General features: G+C 32.0%; 1 protein-coding gene across 1 annotated transcript in view; it reads right to left on the bottom strand.

The window, feature by feature from the left end:
• LOC121446219 (BMP/retinoic acid-inducible neural-specific protein 3-like) overlaps positions 1 to 21312 on the bottom strand; it is a gene marked incomplete at its 3' end in the record, with an annotated part of 257918 nt that overhangs the window by 234030 nt on the left and 2576 nt on the right. The window contains exon 2 of the mRNA XM_041648686.1: positions 5780 to 6065. Coding sequence (XP_041504620.1) covers positions 5780 to 6015 — 236 coding nt within the window. The remainder of the gene's footprint in view (positions 1 to 5779; positions 6066 to 21312) is intronic.

Genomic DNA, 21312 nt, shown 5'->3' with positions numbered 1-21312 from the left:
CTCTGTGGACTGGAGAGGGAGAGGGAGAGGAGTGGGGGGAGGGGGAGAAGGGTGGGAGGAGGGGGAGAAGGGTGGGAGGAGGGGGGAGAAGGGTGGGAGGAGGGAAAGGGAAATGGGAGGCTGGGAGGAGGTGGAAACTTGTTTTTTGTTTATGTTTTTTTTTTCTTCTTTTCGCAATAAAAAAAAAGAAAGATAGAAATAAACAAAGGTAAAAGAAAATCCTGTTTTCAGGGCATTCTGACTAATATGAATAAGTAGATTACCTAAGTGACAGTGACATTCAGGAATAAAAAAGCCCATCGGGTCCATGTTATTATGAGATTTGTGAAGTGGGATTCAATATCATTTTATGAAGAATTTTGTTTTATCATAAGTGAAAGAACCAATCATACAGCAGAAAGATCATACAGCAAAAACACAGTATTAATCTTCTCTCCTCTATCATACTCAGTGACATGAATCTATTTTCTTTGTTAAAAGACTTCTAAAGTATTTTATAGATTATATATATATATGTATATATATATAAATGTATATATATAAAATGAATATCTACATGTATGAAGCCTGATTACACTCATGAAGAGTTAATGTAAAACTCGGAAACAGACCAGCGTCATTGCTGTTTTTACTTTCTCATAATATTCTTTTTTTCTCATATTTTGCATAATGATGTGCATATGTGTATATACACATTCATATTATATAAAATATGACTATATTATTTTATTTTTATATTAATATACAGTATTATGGTATATGTATAAATAAGATATACATATATGATACTGATATACATATATGATATTTTTAATTCTTTAGCTATAATTAGATGTTTACTTTTATTAACATATTTAATTAGATTTCTTTTAAGAGTTTGTTCAGGAAACTTTATTTTAAAAAAAACAGAATTGATCCCCCTTTCTTCCTATTCTTACATTTACAACATTCTTTAAAAAATTTCTCTGAGGAAGCAAAAATATTTTAACAGCATTGCTTACTTACTTACTCACTGCTGGTGGAATGCAAACTTGCACAGCCACTTTGGAAATCAGTGTGGCGGTTTCTCAGCAAAATTAGAATCAATCTACCTCAGGATCCAACAACACCATTCTTAGTCAAAGACACAAAAGATGCTCAATCATACTATAAAAGCCTTTGTTCAACTGTGTTCCCAGCAGCATTATTTGTAATAGCCAGAACCTGGAAATAATCTAGATGCCCCTCAACTGAAGAGTGGACAAAGAAAACATGGCACATGAACACATTAGAGTACTACTCGGTGATAAAAAACGACATCTTGAATGTTGCATGCAAATAGATGGAATAGAAAACACTATCCTGAGTGAGGTAACCCAGACCCAAACAGAAGAATATGGTATGTACTCACTCATAAGTACATACTAGCTCTATACAAAGGACATTGATCAGGTAGTTCATGATCCCAGAGAAAAAAGATAATTTGATCGAGGGAGCCATTATAGGGTTAGCAGAAACCTGGATCTAGAGAAATTCCAAGGAATCCACAAGGATGACCCTACCTTAGACCCTAAGCAATAGAGGAGAGGGGGCCCAATCTTGACTTGCCCTGTAGTTAAACTGATGATTATCTTAAATATCACCATAGAACCTTCATCCAGCAACTGATGGAAACAGAGGCAGAGACCCCCAGCAGAGCACTGGACTGAGCTCCCAATGTCCAGTTGAAGAATGGGAAGAATAAGAATATGAGCAAAGAGGTCAAGACCATGATGGGCACACCCACTGAGACAGACCAATTGAGCTAATGGGAGCTCACCAACACCAATAGCACTGGGAAGAAATGAGCATAGGACCAAACTAGTCCCTCTGAATGTGTTTGAGAGTTGTATGGCTGGGGTAGACTGAGGAGCCACTGGCAGTGGCACCAGGATTTATCCCTACTGCATGCACTGGCTTTTTAGGAGCCTATTCTCTTTGGATATATACATTGCTCAGCCTAGAAATAGCAGGGAGGGCCTTGGACCTTCCCCAAACAATATGTCTTACCCTCTCTGAGGATTAGTTGGGGGTGTGATGGGAGGGTGTGTGGAGGGGATGGGAGGAGGGAAGGGATTTGAAACTTTGTTTGGCATTTTTTAAAATCTAATTAATTAATAAAAAGAAAAAATGATGTGCTAGAGAAACAGACATATATGGATGAGCTCACTGCCTTAGTGGCTTCACCGTGTAAGTATAACGTTATGCCCCTACTTATTAAGACACGAGTATGTTTATTCCTATTTTATGATTCAAGGGCAAACATTTCTTCAGGGTAACTGGTTTTGTTACTTCATTTTCAGTATTTAAAAGTTTATTTATTTCTATTTTTGTGCGTATGTTTGTGCATTTTGTCTGTATTTTGCCTATGTATCACATACCAGTTTGGTACCCACAGAGGTCATAAATGATCACTAGATCTCCTGCACTAGAGTTATGGATGATGTGACTCACAATGTGAGTGTTGGGAATTGGATCTTGGTCCCTGTGAAAGTTGTCCTTCTTTTTAACCTCTGAGCCACTTCTATTACAGCCCCTTATCTTTAAATATTCTACCATTTGCTTCTATTTTCAAATCATACGTAATCATGAATTATAGATTACATCTCCATTTTAACATGCAACCAAGTAAAAGAAGAATCCCTATTCATATTCTACATGCTCCAGATCCAGAGTCATGGAGGACTCCTGGAGTCATTCATATAAATCTTCAGCATCAATCCTCTTGCACTTTTACTTAGACTTGCCAAGTTTAATAAACAAAGAAACTGACATATATTTCTATTAAAATATAATAATAAACAGCAAATATTGTTACCATTAAATACGTCACAATATTATAGAAGGAATATTTCTATAATATATATACCATTTTACTCTTGTAAAGCATGTTTCTAATATGGCAAAGGGAATATATTTGCAGTGTGACTACCACCAAAGGGCATTGGCAGCACACACCAAAGGCAGTATACTGTAACACAGAGAGGGATTCAAATCTTATATGAGACATTGCTCCCTGATTCGAAGCAAAATTTGATAGTACTTTATAAGTGCTTCTATCAAATAAATATAGAATGATAAACCCTTTATTTGACAAAAAGCTTTATTGATAGGGGAGGAAACAATTGTAATTGCTCCTTTGGTGTGTGAGAACAGTGATCTTTAATAATTTCATCTTGCTCTCGTATTTGAAGTGAAAGGGAAGATATGCCTCCAGAAAAGGACATGGGGTGAAGCAAGACAAGGGTAAGGGAAAGAGATTTGATCTAATTATGTTAATATGTCTTGCTTAATATGTTCTAAATTCAGAGCTAATGCCTTCCAGAAGATGTGGCAATATAATATGCCACATGAAGGAGTTCATAGTGGTTATAAGCAATAGTAGATCTGGATGATTACATTAGAAAATCATATGGTCTTTAAAATGATAAACCAAGTAGATAATGTGGAATATATTAATTTTCCATCTGTTTTAAATATTCATAATTTCCAGCCGGGCGGTGGTGGCGCACGCCTTTAATCCCAGCACTCGGGAGGCAGAGGCAGGCGGATCTCTGTGAGTTCGAGACCAGCCTGGTCTACAAGAGCTAGTTCCAGGACAGGCTCCAAAACCACAGAGAAACCCTGTCTCGAAAAACCAAAAAAAAAAAAAAAAAAAAAAAAAAAATATTCATAATTTCCATATCAGTATTTATGGCAAATATATGCAAAAGTTTAAAAAAAAGAGCTCAAAACTTGTTTTCTCTGTTGAGAAAGGGTTTCCTGTCTGTCGCTGGCTGTCCACGATCTTGCTCCTTAGACCAGACTCATCACAAACTCAGAGATCTGCCTGCCTCTGTCCCAGGACACACACAGCTAATGCTTAGCATCTAAAACCTATTTTTGGAGGTAAATAAAAGACAAAAGTAAGGACAACCCCTATAAAATTAGTCTAATACCTTAATATGAGATTTCTACCCTTTCAAAAATGAAGTCAGTTTCTTCATAATTAATTTTTGTATATATGGCATTGTAGGGAAAGGTAAACAATGCCTCTGCCCTTAAGGAAATGCTGGTTGGCAAAATCAAATACCTCTCCTCACCAACACTGAAGAACTTTAATAAGAGGTTATATTATTCACTTCACAGAATTATCATGACCATTGAGTTGCTGATAAACACAAGAGCCTTTAAAATGTTGTAACCCAGGTCAGAAATAGGTGGACCTTAAACCCTCATTTTAAAAAATTTACTCAGCATCTGATCATGTTTTTCAAGCTACAAAGTAAGCACATGAGAGAGACTAATAAAATTACTTTTAAAAAGACCAAGCAGTACATGAGCTTTGCAGAGCCTCTCCAAATGTTTTATGTCTTTCAGACTTTTAAGTTCTGTGACCCAAATAATGATTTTGATTCAACTCAAAACCTGAAGAAGCATGTGGAATCTGTCTGATCTTCACACTTGATTGGCAAACCAGTCAAGCCACCGAAACTCATGCATACGACACTTTAAATATCCAGACAGAAACAGATGCCAGCACAACATAGACAATTTCTCTGGTTCTACCTGCCTGCCTGTTAAAAGTCCTGCAGGCCTGAAGTGTTAGGCATTCCCACAGTCTTAAAGTCAGGCTTCTTCCATAAGTCTCTGAAGAGAAGATTCTTAATGAAGCAAATATGCATAAAAGCATATGGCCAGAAATCTCATACCTTTTTCGTCTCTGACAAATTTAGACAGAAAAATCTTAGTATTTGTCACTTTGCTTAAAACTTAGAATAATATTTTTTTCTGCTTCTTAGACTTGATAGTGCTTTGCATAGACAAAGACTTTTTATTTTTTGGAAGTTCAGCAATGAATAAATATGCAATGCAAAGGATACTCAGTATCTTCTTCTAATATGGACTACAGATAAAATTTATAAATTCCTCGTGCTCTATAAAAGAGTATGCAGACCTGAAGCACAGTGCCCTCTGGTGCACATACTGCATAAAATAAAAATATTTATATATCCTTATCTGAATGAAACAGACACAACATAACAAAGTTTGATTCTTCATAAATACCAGCAACTAGGAGTAACAAACTCTCCACTTAAGAAACAAAGAAATAATTCAAAGTGATAATTTGCATAAACAATCTTAATGACAAAGATAAATATGATCTAATTGATTCAAGTGACCCCTGGTACAGTGATCTATTTAATGCAATCTCTGGGCTGTGTGGGAAAAAGCATTCTTTGAGAATTTTAATGAATGACTTCTTTTGTACAGCTTACTTATACTTCAAGTTTAAAGGATTGATAGAGTTAGCAGCCTTACATATTAATCCACTTTGGGTTGTTTGCTCTTATGCCCATCTGTCTGGAGTTCCTTTATAATTATACCTTTGCTTTATCTCCAAGCTTAAGAATATACAATTACATTCTTGTAAAGAGCATAAATTGGCAGAACTCAGAGGTTTGTAGAAGGTTTCATTCCCCTTTAGGCTGAAGAAAGCCATCAACTGATAAAAGTTTTAAAAGTAATTTTCAAACAGGTGAAATTATAATAAAAAAAGATTTCAAGAACACTGGCATATTTTCTCCAAAGTGAGCGAGTTAAGAAAATAGTTAACTATTTTTTCTGTAATGTGACACACCTACACGCAGTAATTTTAGATGGCTAGAAAACATCACTGTGGTGTTTGTTCAATGATAACCGCTTTGAAACTTTCCATTGGAGCAACCCTTATTTATACACAACCTCCAAGGAGGATATCTGCAATTGTTTTCCTTCATACCTGTATATCTTGTATCTTGTGCTAAATCCCTGTCGGCTTCTGTCCACAAAATCTGTATACTCCTGTGAACGATGGAAGGGTCCCTTATCAGAAAGGAGCCAGTCGAAGGGGCTTGTGGCATGCTGGTCAGAGACAGCAGCAACCGCTAAAATCCAGCAATGAAGACTCAGTACTATCCACTCCCATAGAGCCATCAGAGAGGAGAATTCAGCACCAGCTCTGCGCCGCCATATCATGCTTCCACTGGGGATTTAGAGCCTTCATCCTCTCAGCTTTCCCTCAACACCTAGACAGAATACACAGGCAATTAGTTACCCTGCAAGAGACTCTCCATCAACTGAGGAGATGAGCTGGCAAACTCTGAATTTAGTCTACTAGATGCTTTTAAAATAGATGATAGCAGAAGTGACCAGGAAACAACACAAAATTACTTTTACATGGCTACATATATTTTATACTTTGTATCCAAATTTCCATTTCAATGGAAAAGAAATAATTATATAAATTATAACCTATATAATAACAATGTCATCAACTGAATTATTCATTAAATATCTGGAGTAACAATAAGCTTGAGTGAATATTTATTTTTCTGTTTAAACTATTTATAAAATTCTATATGATCAAAATAATCACCTTTATTATATTATTATGTGAAAGAATATTAAAATGTATTATAAATAAGCAAATGAGAACATAAATTTTAAAAATATGTAAGTTGATATTTATAATTTATTTTTAATATTTATGTTGGGATATATATATATATATATACATACATTGAGATGTTTATATACATAAAATTTTGGTATTAATATGACACAGTGTGTGTGTGTGAATTTTGAAGACATTTTCATATATTGGTTATCTTTGTTTTCCACTTTATTTGAGGTAGGAATTTTTGTAGTTTTATGCACTACAGATGCCAGAAAAGCTGGCCCAGGAGATTTTAGAGAGTTTCTTTTTCTGTCTCTGTTCTCTCCCTGAGAGTGTTGGGTTTTTAAATATGCATACTCATACTGCCATGACTTTCTTTTTTTTTACAACAGAACCATACTCATCTCTTATTGTTAAGTCAGGGTATCTGGATTTGCTTTGTTTTGTTTTCTAGATAGTGTCTCACTGTGTTGACCAGTCTAGACTCCATTGCAGTATGTCTGCCTGTTTCTTAACCTCTTGAAATTGGATTAAATGTGTGTGCTACCACACCTAAATCCTCCATCAATTTTGAGAAATGAATTTGAAATATTTATTCTGAAAATATCGACATAATAAACACGGACTAAAATATTAACTCTAAAAATATCTATACAACCAGGTGGTACTAGCACATGCCTTTAATCCGAGCACTAGGGCGGCAGAGGCAGGTGGATTTCTGTGTGAGGCCAGCCTGGTTTACAAAAGCTAGTTCCAGGACAACCAGGACTGTTTCACAGAGAAACACTGTCTCAAAAAACATTACAAAATAAAACACAAAATAAAATCAAATATCTGAACATTATCAAGCATGTGTATATAGACAGATGATAATAGAAAAAAAAGCTGAATATTTATGGCAGATGTATTTATCCAATAATATTTTTTTGTATTTTCTTAAAAGTTTTCCTTTATACTAGAAAAATTTGTAATTTAGTTATTTCTCAAGACTTTAAAACATCCACATATATCTCGGTCTTATTCATATGGAAATTTATTTAAAACAATTTACTATCAGGTCTTATATAGTATGATAGATGTAAAAATATCTGAAGAAATCCATGGCTTCTGATAGTTTACAAACATCATTCTCAAATCAGTCATTTCAAAACTTCCAAATCTCTTGAGTAAAATTTGTATATTTATATATTGTCTTACTTATGTGGGAACTATCTTTAACAAATTTGAGGTTCATTTACGTTTATTAACTCATTATTTTGTTGTACAGCGTAATGTCCCTGTGGCAAACAAATATCCCTCATCTTTGTCAACCAAGCATTCATGAATATCTATTCCATTTTAAAGAGAATTGCATGTTTTTTATTCCAATAAGAATTTTTATTAAACAGATGAAGATTATATATATATATATATATATATATATATATATATATATATATCAATTTGTTTTAGCTCTGTATTCAATATCTAATTGGAAGGAAATAATTTTGATTGAAAGTAATTCATAATCATGCTGTTTTCCAGGGCCTTCTGATTAACAAGTAAACTGAGATGAAGCCTGTTGAAAATTTATAAACAAAGATGACTAATAGCTTTTAAAATGTTACTTCTAAAGCAAGATTACATCACTCTAAATCACGGAGAACAATTTTACAGACTCTGGAAAGTCCGGGTTTGTCTACAGGAGCGGGTTCTGAAATATGATGCTGGTGGTAATGTACCAGTAATCTCTGAGCTGCTCTTGCGTCTCATTTCCTCATCTGAAGACGCTTTACTTCATCAGTGCTCTGTTACTGAACTGAATGATTGGCATCAATCCTTCTATGAAGGATGGTTTGATAACTTAGTTTCCAAGTTCTAAAAAGAGCTGCTTTCTGCTGTGTTTTGCTGAGACAGCTGGAGATATCAACTGAGAGTAACTGTATTACTAAGGATGCACTATCACAGGATACAATAAGAAAAAATATCAAAAAAGAAATAATCAAATTCATCAAGATTTCATTTTCAAATTAGGAAAGCTGTAATATTATCTTGACTTTGCCATAAATAAATTTTGTGATTATTTTGGCTTAAACAAAAAATAAAAATATCAATGCAAAATGTTTTCTAGAAACTCTAATTATATTTTTAAAGATAATACTAAAATAAAAGGAAAAAAAAACAAGAAGTAATGAAAATCAAACTAGAAAACCAAGACTTTATATTGCAATATGTATTCTTAAAAATTAGCATTGGTAACATACTTTTTTCACAAAAGGAGGTAAATATTGATATAGCTTGCTGTTTAAAGTATTTGTTACATATAATATTCTTGAAACCTCCATTTTCACATATTAATAGTCTTTGTTGATTTTTTCATGCTTTAATTTTATTTGCAAAATACAAATGATCATTAAAAAATCATTGCTTCCAAAAAATACCAAAATGATATATGACATAATGTCTAATAACATGAATAATAAAAATCATATTACCATACAATTCCTGGAGACAGTAATAATTCCCCCCTAGTCCTCTGTGATCTTGATCCCAATGTCAAATTTTATGTTTATCCAAATTAAGGATATAAAATGTATCTGAAATTCAAAAAAATCTTTAAAAAATAAGGAATCTCACATAATATTAACACTGAATTTCTAATATGACTGAAAGTATGAATATAAAAACCAGTATTAGAAATTGACTTTTAGAATTGATTTTAACTCATGTCCAAAATAATTTAAAAATATAATTCTATCAAACATCTGTATTTAATTTCAGCCAATGGGAAAACCCATGGAAAGTTGTTGGACCAGTATATTATTAACATTCATTCTCTCTCACCCATACCATTCAGTGTCAAATGCACATATATAGTCATAATTTTTAAGAAACAGTAAAAGCCAGGAAGGCATCACATATTTCTAGAAGACTCTACACTGGATTCTAAACATTCCACCATGTCAAAGCACTGAAAAAGAAAAAAAAAACCTCCACATTTATGCTTAGCAAGTCAGAGGCTGGCAAATGTAAAAGAATGAACGCTTTTCTCTAGAGAGTTAGTGTTTTAATTCCAGGGTGGGATAATTCATAGTTTAGAAGGTTATAATAAAATGAATATTGCAGTTCATCTACAGTGTGTAAAATAAAGATGGATGTAAGCCATGTTAGGACTAAGAAACCCGTTACCAGACTTATACTATGAGTACCCTGCACAAAAACTGGTTCTTTTCCAATATCAGCAAGTGCTTCTAACTGCAGAGCCATCTTTCCAGCCACAAAGCACTCGCTATTAAAAATGCTTGACAATGTATAAATGTGATTAAATATTAAGTTCCAGGTTAGTGAGAGTGGTTATCAAGATTGGGCATGTTACCATGATTGGAGAAAAATGAAAAACATTTTCCCTATGCCATTTTATTTATTTTTTAAAAAAGCAAATGGTCAGCCAGGCAGTGGTGGCACACGCTTTAATTCCAGCACTTGGGAGGCAGAGGCAGGTAGATCTCTGTGAGTTCGAGGCCAGCCTGGTATACAAGAGATAATTCCAGAACAACTCCAAAGCTACAAAGAAACCCTGACTAGAAAACCAAAACCAAAAACTAAATAAAACAAAAACAAACAAACAAACAAGCAACAACAACAAAAAACGTATTTAACACCAAACAGATCTTCTTCAAGAAGAGTCAAACATGATTGTCTTAGTAAGGCTCTCTGTGTATGACACACTGTGTTTTCATTTTTATTTAAATAATAACAATGTGGAGATTGCAACAGGGAAGCTTGAAATGCCTTTCCCTTAGAACAGTCATAAGGATGGATAATTTTGAATGAACTCTGTAATTAAGTAGGAGACAAAAAAATCAGGTTTGCAAAATATTGTGCTCCTCACACAGTTTTTACAAGAAAATTAACAGCTACGGATCCCACCAATTATGATGATCCTTTTCATCAATGTTCTCTTATTTTGCTCTTTAGAAATGTATAATGTTATATGTTAGTACATTTTAATCTATTCTTTAGAAAAATGAAATTCATAGTAAATAAACTGTCATCAGGGCAAATATTCAGCAATAGGTATTCCACACAAGTTGATCCAGCCAATCTCTATCCCTTCACACTATCAACTAATTTGAAATGACAGCAAGTGAAAATGCGCTTGGAATAGTACTTCCAGTCTAAAATGAAATAAAACTATAACCTTAAAGAGAAATAGAAAATCCAATTAGAATAGTAATTCAGACTATTATAATCAAATAATCTGAATAAGTGTGTGTGGGTTTATGAAGCTCTGGGTTTGCATGATCTATAGATTTTTTATTTAAGTGAAGGTTCAAGATAAATATGATTCATTATTTTTTAAAGTATGTAGCACAAGCAAAAGTCAGAAACCCTTTTCAGGTTTTATGCTATGTACTACTTTATTGAAAGTTGTAATAATGAATGATCTGACATATTTTGTGTGTGTTCTGTTCAAAGAAATTATAAAATTAATCCTGTAGGTTTAGTTAAATCAATCTTAAAATAAAATAATCCTCAAAATAAATATACTATCCAAAAAACTTATACCATAATTAGAGCTGTATAATGGTAGATTTGATAAAAATTCTGTAGAGTTAAATTAAAACATAGTTTACTGAATTCCATCAAAAATTTGATTAAGGTCAGTTTTATCTTGGTGTTCTCAAAATGATCAAATGATGGCAAGATATATACATATATACATATATATATATATATATATATAGTATCTTTTAATACCATTCCTTAGAAAGACCCTGAATATAAAATGATAATGGATCGGAAGAGATTGCTTTTCTAGATATAAATTAATAATGATAAATATTAAATTTGGCACCATCATACACCTACATGAACATAGAGCATCAATTCTGTCTATCTGTGTGTGCATGACGTTCTTAGATTTGTATGTATGTTGGCTTAAGGTTTTGAATCCCCATGATGTGTGAGGTTACATCACTTTATTGCTGTAGTGAAATACTGATACTCTACAATTTTAGGTTTGCCATGTCCAAAAACTGTTAATACTTAAATTGGGCATTGGATTTTGAAAGGTGATGAGTTTCAAAATAGTAAAATGAGCCAGAATTTGTCATTTAGTTAATACAACAAATTTATGAACATAACATAATCTTTACCCATGCGTGTCTTCTTTTTAACATAGTTAGCACTACCCTCTTCTCTTCACTTTTTTGGGAGTGTAGAATGATTACTCTATCTCTGTGCTTTTCCTGAAAATAACCAACTTTAATGTGTAAAAGTGAGAAAATGGTCATGGTAACACTAGCCATTACAGTGTCACTGACATAAATGAGAACACCAAAAAACTTAATGCAGTTTGAAATGACATTCTTTCAAAAATTATGACAGGATTTTACTTTTGAAGTAAAAACAGTTATAAATCACAAAGAGAAAAAGATCACTCACAGCAGTAATGTCACCGAACCACCTATTTGTGGACTAAATAAAACATTAATGATATATATATATATATATAATCTAGATTATATATATATATAAAATCTAAATTATATATATATAATATAAAATTCCTTTGGAATATACTATCTTTAAAAATGTGTTATTTAATATAAACTGCAAAGATCAAAGTTACAACTGTATTAGATTTATTCTTCTTCAAGAGTATTCCAAATGTTTTCAATATGCTGGTAATAACATCTCCAACAGTTTTATTCATGTACTCTGATTACATGGAGTCTTCCTCCCAAGATTGGCTAAGGTCATCCTTTGGAACTGAAAAATGTACATACTATTTTGTACACAGTAAACTTTTAGCACTTGAACTGAATTTAACTTCTTGTCTTCTAACTTCATTGACTAGTTTGACCATGTCTTCTGATAGTAGATAGATATTCCCATTATATTTATCTAATAATAGCACATTATTGTACATTTTTACTTTTTCTTCTCTATTGCATCCAGTTTAAAATGTCACAGTTTAGAATGTCGAACTTCCTTGTAGCACTCACATTATGTAGGTTAAAGCCTTATTTAGAAGGGTGTCCTTCTATCCATTTACCTCTGTTAGGTCTTGATTTCAAGGGTCTTTTCTCCTTATTTATTTTAACTCACAAGGGAACCCAGTGACTCTGAATTATAGCTTTAAGTGTTTTCCATCTTAATGAGGGTGAGTATTCCCCTGGGAAGTACATACTGCAGAGTGAACTAATCTCCTGCTTGATCCTGTCAATACAATCTTGTCCTACCAATAAAGAGAACATTAAATGCTGCTGCCTAATGGTAGGACTGATTAGAAAAAATGAAGAGAAGGTGAGTTTCATTCTTTAACAGAATCCAGCACAGGGGAAAAATACTTTTACCAGCAGAATACGTGAGAACCATTTGCATAGCCAGATAACACTAAGACATGGGTGTTTCCTCATGGGTGAGCATATAACAAATGATGTAAAATTTATGTAAATCATAACAAACAATGGAGCAAAGGTTAAACTAAAGCTCTTCAGAGAAAGATGTTTGAAAATTTATTTATAGTTAATTGGATTAAAGTCTAGTTTTCAAAGAAAATATGAGAAGGCATAGCTGTTACTAGTATTTGTTACTCTTGAAGAGAATCTGGGATTTATTCTCAGTTAGCACATGTTGACTCTAAGTCATCCATGACTCCAACACCAGGAGATCCAAGACCATCTTATGTCCTCTGGGATAACTAGAAATGCATAAAATGCATGTACATATACATGCAGGGAAAGCAATCATACAGCAAAAGTAAAATATTTAACTAGAGTATGTTTGAAAAGCTCTAAACCTGACTTCAGTCTGGCTTTTTTGAATTGTAGTTTTGTAGGTCCTCAACTGGGGTCTGCTGGAGTCATTTCTAGAAGTGTTGTGTGCTGAGTACATTTTCAATGGAATGATACCATCAACAGAGTGGCCCTGTATGTATTTGGCTGGGTTCCTCATCTTCAACCTTCCCGGTGGTGTCTCATCACTTTGGAAGAACACTTGTGTTTTAAACCAGCATTTTCCTTCATCTGCTCTTCCCTCTGCTCATTTGCCATGCATTGCTGACCAATAGGCTACAATTCTGTTTTCCTTTTGCTTTGACTTTTAACATCTGAGTCAAACATGACTTTCTTACTATAAAATCCCATTTAAACAGTCCTTCAAATACTCTCTTGCCTTCTTGTAAAAATTCCATGAATAATTTTAGAGCCAACCAGAAATATATTATAATTAATGTATTCTAGTATCAGAAGAGTGAAACAGAAGACAATCTAAGATAAAGGTTAAAAGAATATACATGTAGAAATAGAGTGGAGAGAGCAATTGCAGGCATTAAGATTCAAGGTGCCTTTACCGTTTTTCCTTTATTTGACAGAGCCTTACATCTTTGTAGCTTATCAAAGCAAAGCATTTCTTATCAATAAAATAATTTGTCACATATATGTCATTTTTAAGGAAATGTGAAGAGTGTGACAGAATTCATATAGTTTTACTCAGCAACATCCTGGTGCAAACCTATGAAACACAGAAATCATTATCATTTGTCCTAGATTTCATGAATCGTATCCTCAGGTATTTCTTAACAAAGATTTTGAAATACTTTAGAAGTTAATGTTACTATAAAATAATTTGCAAAATGATCACTGCCAATTTGTTCAGCAAAATAAGTTGCACTTTTTAACTAAGCTTATAAACTATTAGTCTATTAACAAATAACTATACTGAAATACAATCAGAAAACCTTAAAATTGGGTCACCAAATAGACAATATTATTGTACTGTGAACAGACCAAAAGTAATCTCAGAGTTTTTCAACTCAGCAAATAAACCTCACTATATAATCAGAAGATATCAGAAACTTGAATAATAAAGTGTGCTCTAACCACACATACAGAAAATATTAAATTTATGGAACTTTTTTGGAAGATACAGTCTTTAAAAAGTTAAAAAAAATCTCCTGATTATTAGGTTAATAAAGGAATTCTTTAAAAGAAAGACAATAATTTTCTGATATTTTGATCCAGGCATAATGAGATTAATGAGGCAGTTTGTCATCTTCCTCTTTATATATGCCTTTCCATTCACGGTGTCATTCCAAGGTATTTCACCCAACATGAGGGAGGGTCCCATGACGGCTTTATTTCCTAGCATATTTTTAGTATTAATAACAAGGTTCTAGAGGGTGAAGGACCTTGCTAAATGTGACATCTTAGTAATATCTAGAATAAATAATACAAAAAATTCAATTTTTAAAAAATATTTATTGTATCAATTTCATGTTTTCATTGATTTTGATTATTAAAATCAAGTGAGTTACTAACTAAAATGTTCCTGATTCAAAGACGCTAACATATTATTTTTAAAAAATAAATAGGATGTCAAATTTTAAAGTTAAAATTCTAACCCCTTGTCTAAGAAATTTTCTGGTTTCTTCATGTATCTTTAATTTTTTCCTTTAATACAAACAATGAAAATATATTTTGTATTGTCCTTTCTTATGATGAAGCAATAAGGAATACTCATCTTTAAAGGTAGATATATTTACATTACCAATGCTAAACATCCATGACAATGAAATGAGTCTCCAAGCATCTCATTTCTCTTAACGGATTACTGAGTTTTGTGTATTCAATTAATAAATAATTATAGGCATCTGCCTGATCATTTGTTATATCAGTAATATTTTCATTGTATTCTTAAAACTTCACATACACAATTAATCAGCTGTTCAACACATAGTTGTTAGGAATGAAAAATAAAAGTGAATCAGAGGTTATGTCCAGTAAGCAAACTAATTCAGAATAACAGGCTTAAAAATTTTTCTAGTGTTCTCCAGTACTTTCTGTACCCTAATCTGACAAGTCATGCCAGAACTATTCATATTTTTAATTGAATAATATCTTTTCACTAACCTTAGAATAACTGACCGTGTTGACAGACATGCTGGGTACTGAGATAGAGTCACAGCTCATCATATTTGTGATATATTCAGCTGATAATAAGTCCTTTATTTTTGCCAACAGAGAGCATCTGTTAGCATCACTCCTTTTCAAAATAAAAACTTAAGAAATTTGATATTTTTAAGAATAACTCTTTTTCAAAATATTAATTTAAGGTCTACAGTAATTGAGCCATTATTATTTTCAAATGATGATGTGCTAAATTCGGATAGAAATCAGTGTAAGGGGCCATGAAATAAAGACATATATTTAAAATAGTTTTCATATTTGAATAATCAGCAAGATTTTCACGAACATTCAGAAAATAAAGAATAAAGTATGTGATGTTATATCTGTTGATTAGAGAAAAATGACTTTTAAGTAGGGCTGCTATTTTGTTACACAATGCATGTTGATTTGGAAATCAACTTGATAGAACATGACAGTAATTACTTCACGACAACTGACACAGGAATAGCTCCTACTACACTTACCTGAGGCCTAATTTAGTGATTTCTACATTTTAATGAGCCGATTACACCAACAAATACTTCGGAAATTGTCATCTTTAGCTCAGACACCTTTAAAAGACGGCAAAACATAACAACTTTTGGCCAGTTTTATAATGCCTTAACGATGTAGGAGGCAGATGGATAGAATAGACTTCTGTGTGTCTTATTTACCAAGGATCATTGAAGATAAATCTTTTCATCATTTCAGTTCTTGGAAGCAGCTGCCTTTTACTTGAAATAAGAATTGATTTCCTCAATTATCAGTTGTCTAGAAGGGTTGAAAGGTGATAAAGGCAGTCGTGGTTTTCTGCTCCCCCTCCAGCCAATGATCAACACACTGAAAATTGTTACTTATCTTTCAAACTGACTGGACAATGACACATTACATCTTAAGAGTATTATGGTTTGGTAAAAAATGCAAAGCAAAACCATGCTATAGTTACCCATAATTACAAAATATAACTAAACTTTCCCATATGTAGTCTATCATCCAAACACAGAACTGTGCATAGCTATATCATTCAATAAATATTGCTCACTTACAATGTCAGTGATCCATTCTTTGTGTTAAAGCTGTGGAAATTTACTGATATAATGGAAAGGGAAGGATAGAGTGCTGGAAATGCTTGAGACCAGAGATGTATCAACACATAAATGAGTATAAAAGTTACTTTAAACATAGAGGAAGTCTTAATATTAATTCTGAAAATTATATAGAGTGTCCTTCAAAAATACATTGAGACATTTCTTTTCTTTGCTATAAATTTCAAATCTCCATTCTCAAAGATTAGAACCACTTATCTTTGTTCATATTCTGAAACAAGTCAGGAAGGTTTTAGTCTTCGACTGACTTGGAGTGGTGGGTTGAAACCTTGAAATAGAAGCATTCCCAAAATCTTCAAAACAGAATTTAATGTAATCTTTTTTTCATAGATTAGTTTAATCAATTTTGAATGTTTATTTTATGGGTATTTGTAGTGGTATGTTATTTGTATTCTGATAAATAAATCTAACAATACACTACTACAGGTGTTAATGGGTTTTTTTTTTTTTTGTGTGTGTGTGTGTGTGTTTTGTTTGGTTTGGTTTTCCAAGACAGGATTACTCTGTGTAACAGATCTAGTTGTCCTGAAACTAGCTCATGTAGAACAGTTTAACCTCCAAATCACAGAGGTCCACCTGCCTCTGCCTCCCGAGTGTTGGGATTAAAGACATGTGCCACCACTGGCTTGTGGGTATTGATGTTTTTGTTTAGATGCAACATAGGCCAGAAGACAGTGTCAGAGTTCCTAGAACTGGAGATAAAGACAGCAGTGAGCCCCTGTGTGTGTACTGTAAATAAATCCAAATTCTTTTGTAAGAGGAGCAAATGGTCTTAAACACTGAACCTTGTCTTGAGGCCCAGCATCTATATTTTTGAAAAAATTAACAATATTTAAAGCCTCTATTTTGAGCATTATTAGTAGTAACCACCACCAATCTGTTCGTTGCTTTTATGGCCCCAGTAGATTGTTTTTTAAATTTAAAAACATTTCATAATTTTTAGAAACCTGACGCTTTTTTATTTCATATTATAATTTCTAAAATTACTTATCACATTCATGAAATGCACTGTAATTATGTCTTTTTATATAAGTGATTGGTGGGATTGAAAAATAAGAAATTCTACTACTATAAAGTAAAGCCATTCTATTTCAGTGCATTGGTAAATTCTATTTTGTCTACACATTAAGATGTTTGTTGGTGTCCCCCAAAACATTAAGAAAACCATGAATTAATGAGCTTAAGGCATTATTTTGCATACATCTTCAGTGTTATATATTCAAACTTTTCTGGCTTATCTTTTAAAGTTGAAGAGATGTAACTATTCCAGTACAATATCATTCTCAGGTAAAAAAACTTTCCATTTCTCAATGTATATTTAGAGAGTTTAATTTTAAATTTCAGAATTAATTTTTTAAAACCATGAGGTTATTTTACTCTCTAATGACATGATTTCCATTTGAGTATAGTACATTTCTCCGAATATTCACAACTGCATGAGTTTTGTTTTATATCCAATAGATGTGATAGGTCTCAAATTAATTAGCATATTTAATAGCAACCCCCAAACACCAGCTTTCAAAGTGTGCACATTAATTACTAAACAACGTTAATAAACATGATTTATTTTGTTTTATTTTTTTTTCAGACAAGGCCTCACTTCATAACTGAGGCTATTCTAAAACTATGTAGCCTTGATTAGCTATCTTTGAAACCAGAAAATTCTCTAGCTTTGGCTCCTAAGTATTGAAATTTTAGGCAAAAAAAAAAAATTACGGGAAAGGATGTATTTAATTTTTAATTGTAACAGCTGAATCAACTCACGGTGTTCAAGCATATTCTTTGATATAATATTTTACCCAAATTGGTTATGTTCATGAATCTCATTTAAAATAGTTTTTAAAAAGTTAAAGCATGAAAGTGAGTGTTTAGTGACTAAAAATATACTGCCCATTATTTGAGACAGAGCAATGTAAAATGCATGCTTACTCAGTTCTGTTCTTTCCAAAGATAGATTGTTTTTTAATAGTGTAATATTCTAGAGATAGATTGTAAAATTAACAAGATGCAAGAGTCCAGAAAAGTTAATAAAAGCTAGCTCAATCCTGATGATGTTGGCTGATAATCACAGAATTCAGGAAGAATAAGTCTATGTGTAACTATTTCTTCACGAGAAATCTATAATGGAATTTAAATGAAACACACCATTATAAGAGAATAATTCTTACATAGCAGAGCACTGTAATGCTTTTTAATGTAATGTTCATATACTTATTAATTCAATCAATAAGTGTGTATTTTATAGATTTAATTTTCTGGAAATATAATATTATAATTCCTTTATTAGCGCTTATGGAAAATTTGTTACAATTTCGGTGCTCTTAAACACATCTGAATCTGGAGAAATTACAATTTACACATTAAAATTATTTAAAATAATATGTAAAATATGTTACACTGTGGATAAACATTTTAATCTCTAAGTGTAATAAATCATACAAATAACATTAAGATTGAAAAATAATAGATTGAGAATTGTTGCTTACTCAAGTAAGTAGATTTTATATCACTCAGTTCACACTTTCTTAACTAAAAATAAACCTCCAAACACACAGTGGTTTTACCCCTAAGTAGGTTTAATGCAACCTGTCCTTCAAAAGTGTATTAATTTTGTGAATTTTTATTTGGGAAAATAAATTTGTTACTGAAATAATTGGGTTTACTTCACTTGTTAAAGAATGAAAATGTTGTTGCTTTCAATATTAATTAGGAAACAACACAAAATTTTTGCATTTTTTTATTTCAAATTAATTTATTTTAAAGTGCAGTAGATTTACAAATTTACTTATAAAATAATTGCTTATAAAATTTTTTGCAATTCGGTAGGAAGATCAGCAATAATTAAATAGAAGTGTTTATTCCTCATCAGATATTCTTAGAAATAATAATAATAAGAGCTTTAAAACCTAATACACAAGATAATTGCAGACCATTGTAAAGGATTACCTTTGCCATTTGATACCATCAAGAAATCAAAGAACTGTTCCTAGTGACTCCTTCCAGGTATTGATTGAATAGAAAGCCCATTAGTACTCAGATTAAATTTCAACTTCTAATATTCATCTTTATATATGAAAGAATAAACATTATTGCACTTTCTTATTATTTAAACACTTGAAATTGTCATTTCCCAATTAATAAAATTAGTATTTTTTCTCTTGCACTCAATGGGAATTTGTAAATTGTAAATGCTGAAGTTATGAAATCATATAATAAATATAGTGTTACATCAGAATACTATTCAGCGGTTCACTGCTTTGTGACTGAAAAAAAAAAATCTCCAAATAGTTGCTAAATTAATACACCAACAGTTCAGATGTCTACCCTCCTTCATTTTAGTAAAGTGAATGTGATTTTATTTTAAAAAACCTAAAAGTTACAATATTTAAGCTTCTCTATTTTGATATTACTATATGAGAAGATTTAATTTATTTGAACATGAAGATCAAATTAATAACATAAATCTACTAAGGATTAGCATTTTCTTTAATTTATGGATTGTAAGAAGTCAGTCTGTCAAAAGCCTTATCTTATAAAAGTGTCTGTCTTTTCATAAAGAAGATAAAATTAAATTTAAATATCTTCACAATAAAATAATAGCTACTGTGCTTCAGCAAATATGGTATTTTTCTTGTTAAATACTGCATAATAGTAAAACTCAGGTGGAACCATCCCACAGGAACCAAGAATATTTGATATTTACATTAAAATTAGTTGCATCAACATTTGTTCTCAAGAAGTCATAACACTATTGTGACACTAAGAAATTCACACATAACAGAATCTTTTGTATGAGGAATTATGTTTTTTCTTCAATTTGTTTGTCTTTATTTTTTTTTATTTTTTTCTTGGCTTGTCATTGGGAAGCATTCTTTCCTCTCTGTTATTTATGAAAGAAATGGGAAAAATAAATAAATATGGCAGGAAAAATGTTAGTAGAACAATGTAGACAAGTTAAGACTAGAGTAGCGATGTAGAAGAAAGTGCTGTGTCTAGCAGCACTTGACCTTTCCCATGTCCTCACTCTTACAGAGCTGAAACAGTACACAGGGAAGATTCGTAGAAGATTTCAACATTAATCCAAAATCCTGAACATAATTACAAACACATTTCAGGTTTTCTTTTAAACGAATAAGAAGTTTATGCTAAGCCACATGCTCTTCCCATTGTACCATTTATCCTGGAAATATTTAAATATTAGATTCAATTTTCTAAAATAATAAGAATTTTAGAATCTTTCTCTAATCAGTGTTTTTTTAGTTTTATGATAATATGAACATAATAAAATAACAGCAAGAAATAAAGGATCTTGATATAGTACTACAATGGAGCATCAAAGTTTTGGAGGCCCACTACTTTATTTCAGTTACCTCTTGCAAAGTCATGCTTATGAAGAACTAATCAGGAGAGCAACTGTTTTGCATGTAATAATACACCAGTCTAGTAACCCAGAAAATGGTAGAATTTGTACATGTTTATATAATATGTGTGTGAAACCTTACACTTAAATATAGAGACTTCTTTCTACATACATCTGATTTACTTAGCTGTTGTACTCTAATAATTGTATTGAAAATAATCAACAGGTGCTATAATTTATAAATCATACATTTATGCTACAATATTGGGTTTCCTTACAACAAAATAGCTCATGGGAGCATGGTATCATACATGATTCAGTTCAAAGCAAATAAAATTGATTCTTATAGGATATCCTGCATATTTTACTTCAAGGTTATTGTTTAACTAATTCAAATGTGACATAAATGTCTTCTCCATCAGTCCAAAGCTGGAGATAGATGCACATATCTACACACAGAGACACAATGAGTGTGTT

The sequence above is a fragment of the Microtus oregoni genome, unplaced genomic scaffold (assembly GCF_018167655.1).
Source record: "Microtus oregoni isolate MIOR12 unplaced genomic scaffold, Mior012 000003F_ref0000135, whole genome shotgun sequence".
Lineage (NCBI taxonomy): Eukaryota > Metazoa > Chordata > Mammalia > Rodentia > Cricetidae > Microtus > Microtus oregoni.
This window is presented reverse-complemented; position numbering and strand designations above follow the sequence as displayed.